We start from the raw sequence: 20,547 nt of genomic DNA on the forward strand, positions 1-20,547 counted from the left end.
TATCGATGTGACGTGAAGCCGTACATCCCACCACCTATGAGATATTTTAAGTGCTTGCATTTTGGACATGTCTTCCCACTGTTCGCAGACTCCTCTCTGTGGGGACTGTGAACGTCCACTCCATGAGGGGAGTTCCTGTGTTCCCCCTCCTGTGTGTGTTAATTGTCATGGCAATCATTCTCCATGTTCACCAGATTGCCCAGCTTATAAGAAGGAGAAGAAGATACAGGAGTATAAGTCCCTTGATCATCTAACCTACACTGAGGCTCGTAAAAAGTATGTACATCTTCATCCTGTGTCAATGACGTCTAGCTATGCTTCAGTTACATCTTCCTTCCCCCAGTCCCGAACTCCTCTCCTGTCCCCACTCCCCTGTGGTTCCCACGCTCTCCCCCTGGGGCCACTCCCCCTCCCCAGCAGGAGAAGTGTCCCACTTCTTCGGTGTCTGCTGCTCAAGGGCACCCCTCCTGGGACACCCCCCCTTCTTGGCACCTTCCAGGCCAAAGGTCTGCTGCCACATGATTACCATGAGAACCATGGTCTGTGGGCACCCAGGTCACCCGCTCTCTTTCTGTTCCAGATGTTTCTGCAGCTGGCTCCTTTTTGCAGCACAGCCCCCCTCAATTTCAAACAGAAAAGAAGAAGAAACGTAAGCCCTGGGACAAGGAGCCTCTGGTGTTGCCAGAGGTCCCGTACCCACCTTCGCTACTTGGCTCTGACCTGCTATTCATGGATGTCACCCCCTCCTTGTCGGTGACGGGTGGTCACCTGGTGGCATGACTGGCTTTAGCCTGTTCACACAATGGGTATTACCGTCACCTTTCGGAGTTGAAATCCCTTATTTCATTTTACTCTACAGCTTGTGTGGTTCTACAGGAATCTCATTTTACTGATAATCACTCGCTGACCCTCTGTGGGTTCCATGCTTTCTATCAAAATCGGGTCGGCCTCCAACGGGCCTCTGGTGGCGTTTGTACGTTGGTCCATACGGGCGTTGCTAGCACATGGGTTCCTCTTCTAACTGCATTGGAAGTGGTTGCTGTTGTTAGGGTCCACCTGGACTCTGTGGTCACAGTTTGCAATCTTTATCTCCCTCCTGACAGGACTCTTAGACCTGCTGCCTTCACTGCCCTTCTTCAGCAACTTCCTCCTCCCTTCCTCCTTCTCAGGGATTTTAATGCTCATCATCCCTTGTGGGGCAGTGCATTTCCATCTAGTCGGAGTTTTCTCGTAGACTAGTTTCTTGCAGGCCACAACTTGTGCCTTCTTAATGATGGCTCCCCTACCCATTTCAGTGCTGGTCATGGTACCTTTTCTGCCATTGAGCTTTCTCTTTCTTCTCCCTCCATCCTTCCTTCGTTACACTGGTCGCCACATGACGACCTTAGTGATAGTGACCACTTCCCGTTGATTCTCTCACTCCCTTCCTACTCCTTGATGGACGGGTTACCTTGTTGGTCTTCCCAACATGCCAATTGGCCTCTATATAGTGCACAGGACATTTTTTCTCTCTCTTCATCGGGTTGTATTGATGACATGGTATGTGACATGTCTGATGCGATTGTTCATGCTGCTAGAGTTGCTATCCCATGCTCATCTGGACCATTTCGCCACTGGCAGGCCCTGTGGTGGAGTACGGCCATTGCCATCGCCGTCGAGCTTTGCAACACCATAAGAGGCACCCATCCACTTTCAATCTTATTACCTTTAAACACCTTCACGCCAAACCCCTTTACTTAATCAAACGTAGCAAACGGGTATCTTGGGAACGCTTAGTTTCTTCCCTCGGTTCTACTGTCGCTATGTTGTGGGTATGGGCTACACTTTGCTCTCTCCAAGTTTGCCATCGGCAGTCTACCCTCCCCGGCCTTGCCCTCCCAGACGGCCTTTGCATGGACCCAATGATTCTCATCAGCATCAACCTCCTATCCGGCTGCTTTCCTTCACCAGAAACAGTGTGCTGAAGCTTTCGCCTTAGTTTTACCCCTTGTCAGTCAAACTCTTACAATGAACCTTTTACTGAATGAGAACTTCTTTCTGCACTTTCTTCTTCTCATGATACGGCCTCTGGCCCAGACTCCATTCATAAACAATTGCTTCAACATCTCAGTGCTCCACAATGACAACATCTTCTCTAGTTGCTTAACCGTATTTGGCTCCAGGGTGACTTCCCTTCCCAGTGGAGGGATAGCATCATGGTTCCCTTCCTTAAGCCTGGTAAGAACCCCCTGTTTGTCAAAAGCTATTGGTCAATTAGTCTGACAAATGTTGTTTGCAAGTTACTTAACAGATGGTAGCCCGTGGGCTCAATTGATTCCTCAAATCTCAGAATCTGTTGTCCCCTTACCAGTGTGGCTTCCAAGAGGGACGGTCTCCGATTGATTATTTACTTCGCTTGGAATCCGCAGTTTGGCAGGATTTTTCCCAGCGCTGCCATTTGGGTGCAGTATTTTTCGACCTTTGCAAGGCCTATGACACGGCTTGGCGCCATCATATCTTTCTTACACTTCATGAGTGGGGTCTTCGGGGCCCACTCCCTATTTTTATCCTCCAGTTCCTGACCCATCATTCGTTCAGGGTTCGGGTTGGCACTGTTTGAATGACATCCCACAGGGCTCCGTATTGAGTGTACTTCTTTTACTCATTGCTTTGGATGGACTTGTGATGTCCGTCAGTCCTTTGGTCACCCCTGCTCCGTATATGGATGTTTTCTGTATTTGGGTTAGTTCCTCTTCGATGGCCTCTGCAGAGCGCCAGCTCCAGGTTGCTATACAGTGTGCCTCTGCATGGACCCTGTCACATGGGTTTCAATTCTCTCCTTTAAAATCGCGGGTGGTCCACTTCTGTCACCGTACTACGGTCCGGAGTTCTAACTCGATGCACAACTGGTCCCACAGTTTCATTTCCTGGGTCTTATTTTTGACAACAAGCTCACTTGGTTGCCTCATATCATACTTCTGAAGATAGGATGTTTTCGTAAATTCAATGTCCTTTACATCCTCCTCCACAGCTCTTGGGGTGCCGACCGCTCCACTCTTCTCCTCCTTTATCGGGCTTTAGTGCTGTCTTGCTTGGACTATGGTTGTCAAGTTTATGGTTCGGCTGCTCCTTTCACACTGCACCTTCTGGATACGGTCCCCCATTGTGGTATCCATTTGGCCACCGGCGCCTTCTCTACTAGCCCTGTTGATAGTCTCCTGGTTGAAGCTTGGATCCCCCCCCCCCCCTACGCTTTGTGTTCAGCGGTTCCAGCTTCTGGTTTCTTATGCAATCGTTGTCCGTTCCTCTCCCACTCATCCTTCCTATTCTATCCTGTTCCCAGACCAAGGACGTCGCCCACCTGATTCCTGCCCTCGGGCGGGTTTACCGGTTGGGCTCCACCTTGCTTCTCTTCGCCATGATTTTCAGCTTCCTTCTTTGCCCTGTCTCCCATGTTCCCTCTCCAACACCACCACCACCCAACCCCCTCCCCTGGTTAGTTCTTCGGCCCTGGATTCGGATGGATCTCCACCGAGGTCTGAAAGATTCCATTCCCTCAATGGTGTTCCGTTGTTTTTTCCACCGAATTTTATGGGAGTTACGGGATGCTGTTGTTTTTACACTGATGGCTCTAAATCTGCTGATTGTGTGGGATATGCCCTCATGTCCTCTGTTGGCATGGAAAATCATCTCCTACCAACTGCATGTGGGGTGTTTACTGCAGAATTGATGGCAATTTCCCAGGCCTTTACCTTTATTAAACAGTCCCAACTCAACTGTGTTTTGTTATGTAAGGACTCAATGAGTGGCCTTCAGGCTATTGATCGGTGTTTTTCCCACCATCTCTTGGTCTTGGCCATCCATGACCTTCTCACTGATCTCCACCATGCTGCTTGTTCCGTTGACTTCCTTTGGGTCCCTTGCCATGTGGGTATCCCAGGTAATGAGCGTGCTGATTATTTGGCTGGGGGAGTAGTCACTTACACCCCCTTCTCTGTAACCCCTCTTGCATCGGATTTATGGCTTTGTATCAAATCCCACTTTGCACAGTCATGGACCGACTCTGGGGAGGCTACCTCCCTGTCTAATAAACTTCGTGCTATTAAGGTGACGACTGTCCCATGTCGTTCTTCCTTCTGCCTCTCCCAAAATGACTCGACCACCCTGTGTCATCTCGACATCGACCATACCAGACTGACCCATGGTTTTCTTTTGCATAATGAGCCACCCCCACTTTGTGGTTGTGGAGCCTTCCAGTCAGTAGCCCATATTTTGGTGGAATACCTGCTTCTTTTGGCTCTGCGTACTAAGTACTGACTTCCACGCACTTTACCTTCAATATTGGCAGACAATTCTCGGTTGGTTGAACTGGTTCTCATTTCCTCTTGTAACAGTCGTTTTTATTTTGAGTTCTAAGGCTTTTAATCTCCTTTAGGAGTAGGGGCAGTGCGGGAGGGTTGGGGTGTCTCCCACTGTAAGTTGTGTTTGGAGATTCCTGACTCCCCTCCCTGGTCGAGATCCTCTTTTCTCTCTTTTACTCTGTTTTTATCGCTTTTCAGATTTGGTTAGTCTCCTTTTACAATACACACTTTTACATTCTAGCTGTTGAACACTTTTGAAAAGCAGGTAGTTTTGCCTGCACTGCGTCAGAGGTGAGATATTTCCTACCTCCAGCATAGCATTGGGGTTGCCCACTTGCTGACTTCTCTCCTTTTGTTTTCACCATTGACAACACGACTGCACTTTTATGCTTTTTAATCTTTTACCTTTTATCGTTCTGACTCTTCTGAGATGTAAATCCATCCGAATGGACGACCATGAAACAAAGGACTGATGACCTTTCTGTTTGGTTCCATCAGCTCCAATCAACCAACCAACCCACCTACGTGCACACCAAAATGGCAGTTTACTAAGGCTGACTGTTGGCTTTACTCGTCCCTGGTGACCTTCGAAGAACAAAATTTTCCCAGTTATGGTGACTAGGTGGAATATGTCACAAACATTATCCTAACTGCTGCAGAACATTCCATTCCTTGCACTTCTTCTTTACCATGCCATGTCCCAGCCCTTTGGTGGACTGAGGCACGCCGCAACACAATTTACATGCAGAAATGTGCTCTCCACTTGTTTAGCCACCATCCTTCAGTGGCAAACTGCATTCATTTTAAACGGATGTGTGCAAAGTGTCGTCGCTTTCTTCAGGATAGCAAAAAAGCTAGCTGGATTCCATTCACAAGTTCTTTTAACAGTTCCACCCCTTCCTCTGTCATGTGGGCCAACGTCCGATGACTCTCTGGGACCAAGATCCGTTTGCCAATTTCTGGCCTGATAGTAGCAGATGACATCATTGTGGACCCTGTTGCTATCTCCAAAACCTTGGGCCATCATTTTGCGGAAATTTTGAGCTCTTCTCACTATCACACTGCTTTCCTCCATCGGAAACGAGTGAAATAGGCTCGGGTGATACCCTTCTCTTCTCAGAATTGAGAGTGCAACAATGCTGCCTTTACTATGAAGGAGCTAGGTCATGGTCTCAGTTCATCCTGATCCTCCGCCCCAGGGCCAGACACTGTCCACATTCAGATGTTGCTGCACCTCTCTGTGTGGACAAGCACTTTCCACTTAATACTTACAATTGTATCTGGGCAGAGGGCACATTTCCCGGATGTTCGCATGAATCCACCATCATATCCATACCTAAGTCCAGTAAGGACAAAAACCTGCCTTCAAGCTAATGCCCCATCTCTCTCACCAGCTGTGTTTGCTAGGTGATGGAACGTATGATTCATGCCCAGCTAGTATGGTGGCTTGAGTCTTGCAGTTTTCTAACGACTGCACAATGTGGATTTCGAGCGTGGTGTTCTGCAGTTGACCATCTTGTTACTTTGTGCACCCATGTCATGAATGGTTTTCTGCAGAAATCCCAGACTGTGACCGTGTTCTTCGTTTGGAGAAGGCCTATGACACCTGCTGAAGAACTGGTATCCTCTGTACTCTTTACACATGGGCCTTCGGTCACCGCCTGCCCTGTTTCCTTCAGGAATTTTTAAAAAGACCGAGTTTTTAAGGTGCGTGTGAGTTCTGTCTTGTCAGACACCTTTATCTGGGAAACCAGTGTGCCTCAGGGTTCGGTTGTTGACTTTGCTATCGCCATTAACCCTATAATGGCATGTCTCCCGCTGAGCATCTCTGGCTCTCTTTTTGTTGACAATTTTGCCATCTAATGCATTTCTCCATGAACCTGTCTCACTGAGTGGCATCTTCAGTGATGTCTTGATCGTCTTTACTCATGGACCATCGACAATGGCTTTCGCTTTTCCACTGACAAAACCGTCTGTATGAATTTCTTGTGGAGCAATTGATTTCTCCCACCATCCTTACATCTTGGGCGTGTTGCTCTTCCATTCATTGAAACTATGAAATTCCTGGGGCTCATGCTCGATAGAAAACATGGCTTCATTAAGTGGCCTGTGTTAACTTTGGCCAAAATCGCTTCCTAAGGAGACTACTCCAGCCTTGCTCTGTCGCCTTCAGTTTCAGGACCTTTGCATGGAACTTCACGGTAGTACCTTTGTGTACACAGATGGCTTTCGGACTGACCACAGTGTTGGGAGTGCCTTCGTCATAGGCGCCAATGTCTTTCAATATCGGCTTCCAGCACAATGCTCAGTATTTACAGTTGAGCTCTTCGCCCTGTATCAGACCACAGACTACATCTGACGACACAGACTTTTCAGTTGTGTCCTCTCTCAGACACACTCAGCACCCTACAAAGTCTATGTGCACTGTACACTGTCCATCTCTTAGTGCAACAGGTCCTGGAAAACTGACACTTGCTCACTCTTGGTGGAGCCACTGTGATGTGTATGTGGGTTTCTGGTCATGTCAGTCTGCCAGGAAATGAGGCTGCCGACTGCTGCTAAGGCTACAGTCCTCGTACCTCAGCCCACTATTTCTTATATTTCCTCTACTGATCTTTGTGTTGCATCTGTCAGTAGGTGGTGTCCCCTTGGCATCACCATTGGTCCTCCCTTCATGGGAATAAGCTCTGGATTATTAAGCCTCTCCCAGTGGCTTTGATGACTTCTGCTCGGCCCTCCCGCCGGGAGGAGGTCATTTTAACTAGGTATCATATTGGGCACCACCTTTTTAGCTGTCGTCATTTGATAGGTGGTACTCCCCCACCACTTTGTACACATTGCGCCCAAGTCTTAACTGTCCGCCACTTCCTGAGGGAAGGCCAATTTTTTTAATTGTTTACGTTCCAGCTTTTGTTTGCCATCTGAGTTATCAGCTGTTTTAGCAAATGATGCGGGGGCAGTCTACTGCGTTTTACTTCTTATCTGTCAAAGCAATGTGGCAGAGGCCATTTAATTTTCACTTTTGGACCTCCATTTCTGTATGGTATCTTTTGTAGCCCTTTCTCCACGTCCCTGTTTCTAGAAGTCTTCTGTTATGTCAATTAGGATTGACGTATAGTCGTTTTTTAACTCCTCTCTGACTTAGTGTTCTCTAGTTTTGATTTGGGTGTATTTGACCCAACTTGATTTTGCACCCTAAAACAAAACAAAACAGAACAAAACAAAAAAAAGTGGGAAATTTATATTATTATTGCTGTTGCAGTTGATCTGCACATTTGCTCCCATGCAATTGCATGAGGAGGTAGCAAGAGCCAGGCAAATGTTGTTTGCATTCTCCATCAACATAGGTTCCATCCCTATTGCATCTCTCTCCATCAAGAGCTGCATAGAAGCAATTATGAGAATCGTGTTACCTTCTGTACATGGGCATTAAGACGGGATACTCCAAACATATTGTGTATCTTGTGTAGTGATGAAGCCACATTTACCAATCATGGCCAGGTAAATCTCTTAAATGTGCTCTATTGGTTTGTCGACAATCCCTATTGACTTCATCAGATGGAATGTCAGTATTCATGGAGTGTAAATGTGTGGTATAGGATAGTAAACCATAGGCTCGTTTTTCGTAGACTGAACACTGAAGGTGCGCAGGTACTGCAGCCTACTAAAAAACCACCTCTCATTGATGCTGGAAGACATTCCTCTTCAGACCGAGCGAGGTGGCGCAGTGGTTAGCGCACTGGACTCGCATTCGGGAGGATGACGGTTCAATCCCGTCTCCGGGCATCCTGATTTAGGTTTTCCGTGATTTCCCTAAATCGCTTCAGGCAAATGCCGGGATGGTTCCTTTGAAAGGGCACGGCCGATTTCCTTCCCCATCCTTCCCTCACCCGAGCTTGCACTCCGTCTCTAATGACCTCGTTGTCGACAGGACGTTAAACACTACTCTCCCCCTCCCCCCCAATTCCTCTTCAGATTAGGAGGAACCTGTAGTTGTCTTCACAAATTGTTTCCAAATCATTTGATTTGATTTGATTGGATTGGATTGTAGTCACTGGACCTGTTCCGTGGCCGGTCGGTCTTCATATTTGATTGCTGTAGACATTGTTCTCTGGGGAAAGCTGAAAGACACTGTTGCAAGGACATGCCAACTACACCAAATTAAATTAAATGATTTGTTACTGCAGCCGGCTCGGACATCTGTGCTGAAATGTTAGCACATGTGCAGCATTGTTCCATATCAGACTGAAAGCATGTATTGCCACTGACTGGTCATTTTGAACACAACCTGCAATCATTAGTTATCTCGTTACTGGTCAGAATGCACATAACTAGTATATGCACTTGTGTTTTTTTTAGTGTCGGCTATCATATGTATTGTACAAGTGTCGGTGAGAGAACTTTTCAAAATACAGTATATCATAAAGTACTCACCCTAGAATCCTGTAACAAACACCATTAACATACACCCTACTTTTAGTCTGTTAATGTCAATAGGCACAGTTCCACTTAAAAAAAAAGTGTATGTTTGCGTGAAAAATACACTTCATGGTGTGGGGCAAGGGAGGGGCATTCGCCCGTGTGTGCGTGTAACTTGTAAATGTTCAGAATATAGCCATACATACAAATTAATTCATGATATGAACATAAAATGACTCGTTCCACATCATGATTTGTCGTACAAAATGATCCGCGGAACATTTAACTAAATAACTAACTTATTTTTGAGAGTAGTAGCTTCATTTATTTATAAACATAGTCGTGTAATGCTTTATTTTTGTAGTTTAATAATATTATGACTGTGGACATGCTACATTATTGTTGTTATTGTTATTTGGTCATAAGGAATGCTTTTTGCAGGTCACACTTTTGTTGGTTCAGGGAAAGAAGAGGAGAGAAGAATTGTACTTTTGGAAGAAGTATTTCAGATGTTCCCTAATGTACCTATAAATGTAGATATCAAGATTGATGATGAGAATCTTATGAAAGAAGTTGAAAGATTGATTGTTCAATACAATAGGGAAGAATACACAGTCTGGGGTAACTTCAGTGACAAAGTTACAAGGAAACTTTATTCAATGGCAAGTCTAAAAAATAGTAGTTGCGCTGTAGTATGCTCACAGTTTACATAGTCTTCTTGCACTAAATGTGATCTATTCACAGTTTTCACCTTTTCAGTAGTAATGCAAAGGAGTGCTCAAACAGTTTAACAAACAGCATTACATTAAATGTTGTTTAATCTCAGTTACTTTCCTCCTGTTGCATAGCCTCTCTTATACATTGCACTGAACATGTACTTATAAGAAAGTTTGCTGTACTATCATCCTATCCTTTCTTTTAGTCAGTGTTTTCCATAATTCCTTTCCTCGTCAATTCTGCAGAGAATTTCCTTGCTTCTTGTCACTCCACTTAATTTTCATCCTCTTTCTGCAACACCCTAGCTCAGATTCTTTGATTCTCTTCCTTTCCTGTTTTTGTACGAATTTTCATGTATGTGTGCCATTAATTTTTGTTCATATGTGTTAAGTATTAGTTTGTATTTGTTTTTCTTCAACATTTGTGTGTCTTATATATTTTCCTCATATAATAATAGATTTTTGGAGCCCTTAACAATAAGAATATCCCTAGAAGAATGTATATTTACTGAAATGAAGGTTTTTCTTTCACATTTACTCAATGCATTCCATTTCTTTTATAAATAGTAGTATGTACAGGCAGTAGATAACTTTTAAGAGTATAACATAACACCCTTTACAAAAGTTTGCTTTTGGTATGAAAAGAAAAAATTGGTAGCAATACAAGAACACACAGATAATTTAATCTCTTGCTGGCGTGTAAACCATTCCAGCGGTGAGAGACTGCTAAGGCTTAACATCAGTCAAAAGAAAATTCACAGTCTGTAGTATTTGAAGATACTAGACAGACCACTAAATTTTATTTTAGAATTTTCATATACTGTAGGCCGAGAAAAGAATTTCATATTTCTTCCGTCTTGCTGATCAAATATCACAATTTGGATGTGGGCCATTGATGTCAGTATTTAGGAAAGCATCGCTGTTTCACATCCTAAACATACAGACCTTTTATTGTAACTGTTTCTCATTATTATTTTGTGACACCCTAACATTTTATGGGTACGTCAGTTTGCTTTCTTGTGGTAAGTCAGTAGATTATGTATTTCTCAATTAATATTGTTTGTTTGTGTTTGTTTGGTTACCTGTATGTGGGAATTTAGTATCTTCTTCTGTATGTCTTGAATCCTCACTTGTTGCGTTTTGACTGTGTTAGTAAGTCAGATGTTTGTGTTTTTCATATGTTATTAGGGACAGTAATGAAACATTGTCCAGGGGCCTCTTCAGGGATCTTCCCATTCAGAGACACACCTGCCATTAATTTTTGTTCTTAATAGTATTTGTGATTAATAATAAGAATGAACTCGTGATGTATTGTCAAAGTTACTACCACAGTTCTAGAAGTAACATTAACTTTCATATTCACTGTGCATCTCTGTCTAGGATGCAGGGTGAAGATTTGTATTTTGCTGTAATGATCTTCAGTAGGTTTTACAGTAAATTTCAAATACTCAGATAAATCATAGTGTATTGCCCACCCCTTCTATAATTTATCAGAGTATTTCGACTCAGAGATGCAAATTCTGTCTAAGACTAATGTTTAAGTTGATTGGCTACTGGTGTCAGATGGGCCCCTTTTTTAGATAAGAATCCAGTTTCATGCACCCTGTTTTGAAAGAAGTCACTATAACAGAAGAGCCCCACAAGAATGCACAGAAATGTAAGGTTAGCTTATTCCACCAAAATATTAGAGGATTGAGTAATAACGTAGAAAAGCTTCTTGTCTGCTTGCAAAATTTAGAGGAAAAGATAGACATCCTGAGCACCACGTAACCACAGGGTTAGATAAGTTACATATAAAAGATTACAGTCTAGCAGCTTACTCATGCAGAATTAATGTGGGAAAAGGAGGAGTTGTGGCATATATTAAGACAGAACACAGGTTGAAAAGCATTGGCACAAGTACATTTTGTAGTGATCAGCACATAGAAATGTGTGCTTGTGACTTAATGCTGAAAAACAGTTCACTTTTAATTGTAACAGTATATAGATCCCCAGTGGGAAATTTTGAATTATTTATGAGGAATCTGGATTTATTACTGTGCTGTCTATCAGCAAGCAGTTAATAGTCTGTGGCGACTTCAATGTAGATTTTCTAAAAGATTCTGATAGGAAAAATGATCTGGAAACCTTATTTGGACCCTACAATTTGCTCTCAGTAGTTAACTTTCCAACATGGGTGGATAAAGACATTAGGTCCCTAATTGATGTTTTCTTTGATGAGGCACAAAGCAAGAAAAATAGCTGTTTACCCAGTAACAAATGCTCTCTCTGATCATGATGCACATTTAGTCAGGATAAATGACATAGTGCCTTACAGTGTGGATATATCTCAGTGGAAGTCAGTCAGAATCATTAATGACTACAGGGCAAATGTCTTTAAGAGTAGTTTACAAGAAACAACCTGGGATGAAATTTATAAAGAACCAAATGCCAATATAAAATTTAATCTAGTCCATGATAAATTCATATCAGCATTTGAAAGTAGCTTTTTGCTTAAGCTAATCAGAAAGGATGTTAAACAGCCATGTAAAACATCATGGATCACTAAGGGGATTAAAGTATCGTGTGAAAGGAAAAGGGAAATGTATCTTTTGGCGAGAACAAGTAGAGACGCTGCCGTAGTTGCACACTACAAAAACTACTGAATATTATTAAGCAAGGTTATTAAAAAGTCAAGAAACATGCACACAATGTCAGAAATCAGTACATCTAACAACAATTTTAAGGCAATATGCAATACAGTGAAGCATCTGCTCTGATCCATGCCTTACACAAGAAGGGTGATTTGACTGCATCAACAATTATAGAGGGATCTCATTGATACACATCACCTGTAAGATATTATCTAAGGCATTATTGAACAGAGCTGTACCTCAAATGGACCCAAAACTTGGAGATTATCAGGGTGGTTTAGAAAAGGACATTCTTGTGGTGAACAGATCCTTTACTTGAAGTCAGTATTAAGTCAAATTAAACTAGTGAATAAACAGTATGTAGTTACTTTCATTGACTTCAAGAAAGTATACGATTCAATCGACAGACATACTCTTATGAGAATTTTGCAGGAAATGGGCCTGGACCAAAAAACCCACAGCCTTATCCAAAAGACCCTGAGTATCACCAGATTATGAGTAAAGTTTCGAGGAACATTTCCAGAAAGCTTTGAGATGTAGACAGGAGTGAGACAGAGAGATGGACTTTCACCTTTTCACTTCAACTGTGCACTGGAAAAGGTGATCAGAGAGTCGCAAAAAGAAATGGAATTACATCATATACCAAGCGGTACTTACCTGGCACACATACGGAAGGGACTAGTAGTAGATTGTGTAGCTTTCACAGATGATCCGGCACTTATACAGGGTATATATGACCTGGGACAGACAGGAGATCCGGGGAAAACCTGGGAATTTTTTCATCTGGGAGAAAACGGAAAAACCTGGGAATTTTTTATAATTCAGAAAATTTTTTGTTTTGTTTTAGTTTTCTTTTAAATTTTTGTAATTTTCGCGGGTAAGAAACAATACTTTACAAAGTATATTACTGTATCCCACTACTGCAGAATAATATTGCAGCAGTAAAACAAGAATGAGAGAAAAAAAACTGAAAGTAAAATTTAAGTTGCAAAGGAAATGTGCCATATACAACAGCAAAACACAGTGCTCATACAAATGTCTGCCAACAGCAAAATATGTCAAAGGCGTTAGGAAGACTGTGCAATGCTTCATAACAACAAACTGCCTCTGATGAGTGTGACGTCACAGCCATTTACGTTAGATTCGTTTGAGCAGTTGTGAGCGGCTCATGCGCATGCGCAGTTGAGTTGCGCATGTGTAGTACCTTCTCCCGTTTCTGGCTACAGAAGTGTGGCTGTTAGCCATATAAGCAGCAGCAGCAAGCAGCAAGATGCTACCTTTAAAATTTTTACTGGTGCACGCAAGCTGCCAGATTCAATGAGGGCAAACTGGGATATCTGCCCCAGGCGGCAAGAATTCACAAAGCGCCTAGTGTCCAGTGCACATTGGTCTGTTGATTATACATAGGATTTTGAAATGCGTCCCTGTTGGTTTTTGAACATTTATGAACAAATTCTAAGTTTATTTCTGAATGGATCACGAGTTGATTTTTGAATGCGTGCATAGTGTACATGATGTCTCTGCCAGGGGAATCCCCATCACATCTAGAAATAAGCTTTCCTGCCGACAGAAGGGGACGAGGCTATACGAGCTGAACGGAATAAAGCCGAATGGCCCGGTAGCAGCTGCCTAAGTTCTATTCTGGGAATAGTGCAGAAAACGCATTGTACGGACACGTAATAACGCCTAACCGGAGAATAAACGCATGATAACTAAGCGGTTGATTGTGGCAGGGTTAGTGAAATTAACCAGAGAATAAGTTTTGACACTGGCAGGAATAGTAACAGAATTAGTGATGACAAGATTGTTTGTTAGAATGAGGGAGGAGAAGAAATGAGGATATCACACAAATTATAGAAGAATATGACGATTCCAAATTTATATAAAAAAATTCATACTACTACTACTTTTCGATCTCGTGCTTGAGAAGCTGGAGCGTATGAATGAAACGTGAAACTATTTCCAAACATAAAGCTTTTTGCTTGTAGTAGGCCTAATAGACATTTGATGTTGGTACTTCATGAATCATATTCTGTGATGTTAAAAGAAAGTGACCGTTTGTGTGCTAAAACAGCCTGTTTATTTGGTGTGTGTTACAATTGTTGCAATATTAGACAGACCTATTTCATTTTATCTACCAGACAGTGGCAAAATACATGTAATCAGATGGAGAAACCCCACCAGTCTTGGGTACTGTTTGTATTAACAGCTTTTTCAGTATTAGACAATGACATTTCGTTTTTTCATGTGGCAAAATGTTTGATGAGGTAATAGATCCTTCCGCAGAAAGGAAAGGACACCATGTAAAGCTGTAGCAAGGTTAGAGAGAAAAAAATGCTAGGAATTAAGGATTGAAGAAATGTGTACTGTCTTGCTTGTCACTTGTCTTTATTGGTTTCATATATCCTATGTTTAATTTTATGTTACACAAAAAAAAAGCAAGTTATTAGCTAATAGGCAATAAAGAGTGCACATTTTCTGAAGAGTTCTTGTTCTCCAGGTTACAAATAATCCCATCCAATATAATTGCGGGGTTTCTTTTTTTTTAAAGAAAAGAAAACGAAAAGGGGCAGGGGGGGGGGGGGGGGCTGGATGTCAAACTGGCTGACTGAGAGCAGGAGAGACACCACAGGACATTTTAATTTCCATTCTCCTGAATATAGTTTGATGGCATCCATTACAAAATATTATACATTTGAATTCCACAGGCAAAGCACAATGACTTGCGTTAGAAGAATGCTGTGTGAAGAGGCATGACACTGCACGTTGGTGCACTTGAGACCAAATAACATGTCTTAAATTTTCTTGAACACATGCATTATATATCAGACTCTTGAGAAAGGTGTGTGCTACAAAATGAACATATTTTTGAAAAGTCGATTTTTTTTTCAAATTTTGGAGTCCTAACTCAAACACTCAAGGGAGGAAGGGAGAGGGTTGGGAGGGAACCACTATCTAGTATTGCCACAGTTCAGAAATATCATAGATCCGGGGCTGATGCACTGAACAGTCTGAGTCGTAGTGGTGAGGTGGGTAATCTCCACGCGACCCATGTTTACGTTTAGTGATTTTGCTGCTTCCTCTTCATTTATTGCTCTCACATAAAAAGAAAACAAAATGGATTTCTGTGGCTGGGAGCTATCAAGTGAATTAAAATGCATTCACATAATTATGGAAGGCCAAAATATGTTATTAGTTTCAGATTTTATTTCCACCTTTCTGACAGTGAAGCATTAATCGCCTTGCAGAACAATGAAGTAATTTTTGTCAGTTTGCTAAAGAAGTTTGGTTTTTATTAATCTTTTCTGCTGAGGCAGTCAATTTATTTGAAATGAAGTTTTTAATTCCACACTATTGGCTAGTTTCAACTATTTGCTGCATTTCAAAAGTGCATCTCTTCATCTTGTAGCAAATATGGCATTATGCCATAATAAAAAACCAAACGTGAGATAATACAGTACTGATACTCCAAGAAAATTTACATCCGAATCTGGAAATACGAATGTGCACTGTAAGCTGAATTACGCAAATTTCTATGGATCACGATATTCCGATGCTCTTGGAGTATCCTCTGATATCTTGTTTCTTTTATGACATAATGTAAGATCTTTTAATGTTTTACATGTACGAGCATACAGGCTTCTTGCGCCATCATAGCTGCACAAGCGCGGTGACACCTGTTACCTGACGCTCTCTGGCAATTGCTGAAACGAACCTATTTCTAACAGGTCGCAGGAAAATATTGTGAATGGTTGTTTGAAAAGCATTACTTTCAAAATAAATTTCCTCTTAGGCAAGCTGAACTATGTGTGAGAGTGTACAATGAATTTCTTAAATCACAGATCTTTTAATGTTTTACATGTACGAGCATACAGGCTTCTTGCGCCATCATAGCTGCACAAGCGCGGTGACACCTGTTCCCTGACGCTCTCTGGCAATTGCTGAAACGAACCTATTTCTAACAGGTCGCAGGAAAATATTGTGAATGGTTGTTTGAAAAGCATTACTTTCAAAATAAATTTCCTCTTAGGCAAGCTGAACTATGTGTGAGAGTGTACAATGAATTTCTTAAATCATAGAGCGTTTGCCTCTCATTTGAAAATCAACTCTTTGAAGACGACCATTTAGAAAAATTTTGAGCCCAGAAGATTAGACATTTATGTCGTTATTAAAAATTTTACTGTCACATTTGTGTGATGCAGCTTAAAGTGTAACATGTACAAAAAAGATCATTATATGTGAAAGCTTAGCATCTCTTGCAGCTTATTAATCTTTGAGACGAATATTATGTCTGGAGCTTTGCTTTTCTTGTAGCAACACTATGTATATTAATTTAAACCGTTAACTTTTACAATTGGTGTATATGCGCTACTTAACAGTGATGTTGCTATTGGCTGACTATGTCACATGTCCTATGCTCTGAATATACACTGTTATCGGCTGGAGAGATCACGTGACATGAGCTATGACTGGCTTACAAAAGTGCATTGCAATCTCGATTTCAGTGCTTCAGAAAGTAACATGTGGTGTTTGGTGTAATTCAAATTTATACTTTCGTAATACAAAAATATGCAGCGTACATGTTGCTGCACATCAAAGATCTTTCCAAAATGTGTGTTTTTTTTTTTTTTTTTTTAATACTGAGTTTGGTTTTCTATAGGGCCGGGAAATCCTACGCTGGTGTATGAAACCACAACCATTCAAAGAATTGATAAGTTTTACCGTTCCGAGGAAAGTTATTCTGTCATTTAACGCGGAAGAAGTGTATTTTCACCCAGGAGAAAATGTATACTTAACCGGGAAATCCGGGAATTTTTTTTTTTTTTTTTCTTGTCCACGTATTCACCCTGTTATAGCAAGCTCAGTGGAAGTAGCAGTAAAGCAAATCAGTATGCTCAAAATGCAGGCTGCCAAGGTAGGACTTCAGTTGTCATTAGAAAAGACAAAATACCCCCCCCCCCCCCCCCCCCCCAACATCAGTGATACTCCCAGTGAACTACAGCTGGAACAAGGTCAGATTGAGAAAGTTGACAGATTCAAGTATCTAGGAGAATGGCTGGAACCTAATCTATCAGAAGGAACAGCACTAACAACTTGGATTAATAAGTTACAATTAGCATATCATTAACTAAGAACATTTATAATAAGAAATGCCTATCTTGCAATTCCAAACTAAAACACTACGAAACAGTTATCCACCCTGAAGCCCTATATGCCTCAGAATGCTTGAATCTGAGCAGGAAAGGCTTGACAGATTAGAGATTCAGGAGAGGAAGACCCCGAGAGAAATTCTGGGACCGATCAGAACAGATGGTGAGTCCAGAAGACAATAAAACCAGGAGCTATACAATCATACTGAGAAAATTATAGATGTAGCCGGGAAGAGAAGTCTCAATTTCTATGGACATATCACAGGGATGGACCAAACAGGACTGACTAACCCAACTCCTCAACTACTGGAAGAGCAGGAAACCGTGACACCATGGCTGATAGAAGTCAAGAAAGGCATCTGGAAACTGAACATAACTGAAAGTGACATTAGAAACCGAGCACTTCTCAGAAGGATACTAAAAGAAAAGAGGTTTCAGGACAGATCACCCCATAATATGACTGGCACCCTTTGGACAAAGGAGAGAGAGGAGAAACATAGCCAGAGAATGCGGGATCACTGGGCAACTGGGCATCAAGTCCCTCTCCAGGCTGAAAAGTTGAATATCGTGGTCCTTAGCTGGCCCATTCGGAGGAGGAAGAGGAAGAAGAAGAAGAAGAAGAAGAAGAAGAAGAGGAAGAGGAAGAAGCAAGCAACAAAACAAGCACCCTCAGAAGAGAATAACATTACTATTGAATTGAGTGGTATTGTTATAAATGACAAGTCACAGGTAGCAAATGTATGTAATAATAATTTCTTAAACATAGTAGAAAGCATAGGGACTAATAGTTCAAGAGAAAGATCACAGCAATATGTTGAATAAGTAACTCTCATAAAATTACATCATATGAATGCACCACCGACTTCTACTTCTGAAATTAAGAGAGGTCATACATTTTCTCAAGAATAAAAGCTCTTCTGGTTTTGATGGTGTTTCCAATAGATTACTAAAGATTTGTTCCCATATAATAAGCCCAGTATTGTCCGCAACATGTAATGCGTCACTAACTCAAGGATGTTTCCAGAGATACTAAAATACACCATTGTTAAACCCCTCTTTACGAAAGGTGATAAGAGAGACGTCAGTAACTACCGACCTATTTCAGTGCTGACATCATTTTCCAAAATTTTTGAGAAGGTGATGTATTCTAGCGTAGTATCTCACCTTGGCAACAATAATATCCTTAGCAAATCACAGTTTGGGTTTCAGAAGGGTTGCTCTACTGAGAATGCCATTTACATGTTCACACACCAGATATTACAAGCACTAAATAACAAAATAGCACCTGTAGGTATTTTCTGTGACCTATCCAAGGCATTTGATTGTGTGAATCATAGTATATGCCTAGATAATTTGAAGTTTTATGGGATTGATGGTATAGCCAACCAATGGATCATGTCATATATAACCAAAAGAATGCAGAAAGTTGTGCCTGGTAGTAATTCAACCAACAGAATCCAGCGACATAATTCTGACTGGGGAGAAATCATGTATGGGGTTCCCCAAGACTCAATCTTAGGTCCACTACTGTTTTCTCATATATGTAAATGATCTACCGTCTAATGTACAATAAGCAGAATTAGTTCTTTTTGTAGATGACACCAGTATTTTAATCACTCCCACTATACATACAGAAATGGAAGAAATGATGAACAGTATCATTGACTGGTTTTCTACAAATGGTCTCACCCTGAATTTCACAAAGACATATAATATTCAGTTCTGCACCTTTAGGGGTACTGCACCAATGATAAGTGTAACACACAGATTTCTTTACACTTTATGACGATTTCGGCTTATCGCCATCTTCAGATCTGTTGTAAATATAAATATTGTGTAAGCAACCATGTTCAGTTACTTAAGATTAAGTCTATACAAGTCCTAGTGATGCATGAAATATAAAATATGTATAGCCATGTATGGCAGCCATACATACTGTTAAAATATTCTGATATAAATCATCGTCAAGTTAAACATATGTGTGCTAATACTCAGATCGCATCAGCATTTATACAAAAACTTAATGCCTTTAGCCAGAGTACACAGTAAATGGGTGTCACCAATATAAAGATTAAAATGATGTATGCAGTGTTTTTAGTTAAAAATTTTCCCCCCTTGGCTAAATGAGCGTCTGTCATTAAAAACATATACTGATATACTGTATGTGAAATTAGACTCATACTTGAAATCCATAAAAAGTACAAATAATATACAATACAGCCCTTAGCCTGGTTAGGTAAAATAAACTTTGATGAATGCCAGTGTAAAAAGTATAAAATAAAAAAAGTCACAAAATATTCTATCCTAAGATCAGTTAACAGTGAACGAAATCATAACACAATTAATAAATTAGTGACCCTTCATTAAAAATAGAAAATTGATAATCGATATTATATTAGAGTGCAGTATTGTTGACAAATATGTTGTGGTTTCTCTGCATGACTTCCTTGTTTTCCTGTGGTTGAGCTCACGGAGGACGGCCAGTCTCTTTGTCGCTGGCAGCCGACACACGCCAATCTGCTGGGGTGCTCCAAGCTACTCAAACTAGTAAGTCTCTGAATATATCAGAGTAAGCATTCAGGTTAAACTCGTTCTGTTAATTCAGCAGTAATTCCAGTTGTTGTTTCCTGTGCACATAAATCTCCATTTCTTTGAGCGGGTTCATTAACTGTCCCTTTGGCGCCCTATGCAAAACTTTCATATTACTATCTATACGTCCTACCGAATGTCTTTCTCGGTCCAAATGTGTACCAAAAGCACTGTTATTCTGATATGTATGTTCTCTAAAACTAGTCTGGAAATTTCTCCCTGTCTGACCGATGTAAAATGTATCACAGTCCTGGCAGCTAATAACTTATAAACACCAGATCCCATATATTTATTGCTGTCATTGCCAACTTTGTGCCATAGCTTACAACCAACTGTATCTTTCGTTTGAAACCCAATTTTTATTTTCGTTTTTCTGAAGGCCTGTACAATTCTGTCTGAAAACACAACATTGTATGACACAACCACAAACTTCTTGCCCTCTGGTTCTATGGGCTTCTTCTTGTCACATATGTTTGATTTTAGTTTATAATAAAGTTTCATTATGTCATGATCTTTGTATGCAATTGCTCTGGCTACTTGTTTAATCACACTAAATTCCTCTATCTCGTCATTAGGGGTAAGTGACAGTTTTAGCATCCTGTTAAACATAGCTCTTAAGTATGCCCATTTAGGCGTACTGGGTGATAGGACCTTCCATTTATTATAGTGTCAATGGCCGTTGTCTTCCTAAATATGCTAA

At 41.3% G+C, this 20,547-nt stretch overlaps 1 protein-coding gene across 7 annotated transcripts in view; it reads left to right on the top strand.

Annotated features, from left to right (window-relative positions):
* Nucleotides 1-20,547, top strand: part of LOC126195835 (lysophospholipase D GDPD1-like) — a 211,298-nt gene that overhangs the window by 71,598 nt on the left and 119,153 nt on the right. For all 7 annotated transcript variants that reach the window (XM_049934522.1, XM_049934521.1, XM_049934520.1 and 4 more), the window contains one exon: nucleotides 9,201-9,421. In XM_049934522.1, the coding sequence (XP_049790479.1) occupies nucleotides 9,201-9,421 (221 nt within the window). The remainder of the gene's footprint in view (nucleotides 1-9,200; nucleotides 9,422-20,547) is intronic.

This window comes from Schistocerca nitens, chromosome 1 (genome assembly GCF_023898315.1).
Source record: "Schistocerca nitens isolate TAMUIC-IGC-003100 chromosome 1, iqSchNite1.1, whole genome shotgun sequence".
In the NCBI taxonomy this organism is placed as follows: Eukaryota; Metazoa; Arthropoda; class Insecta; order Orthoptera; family Acrididae; genus Schistocerca; species Schistocerca nitens.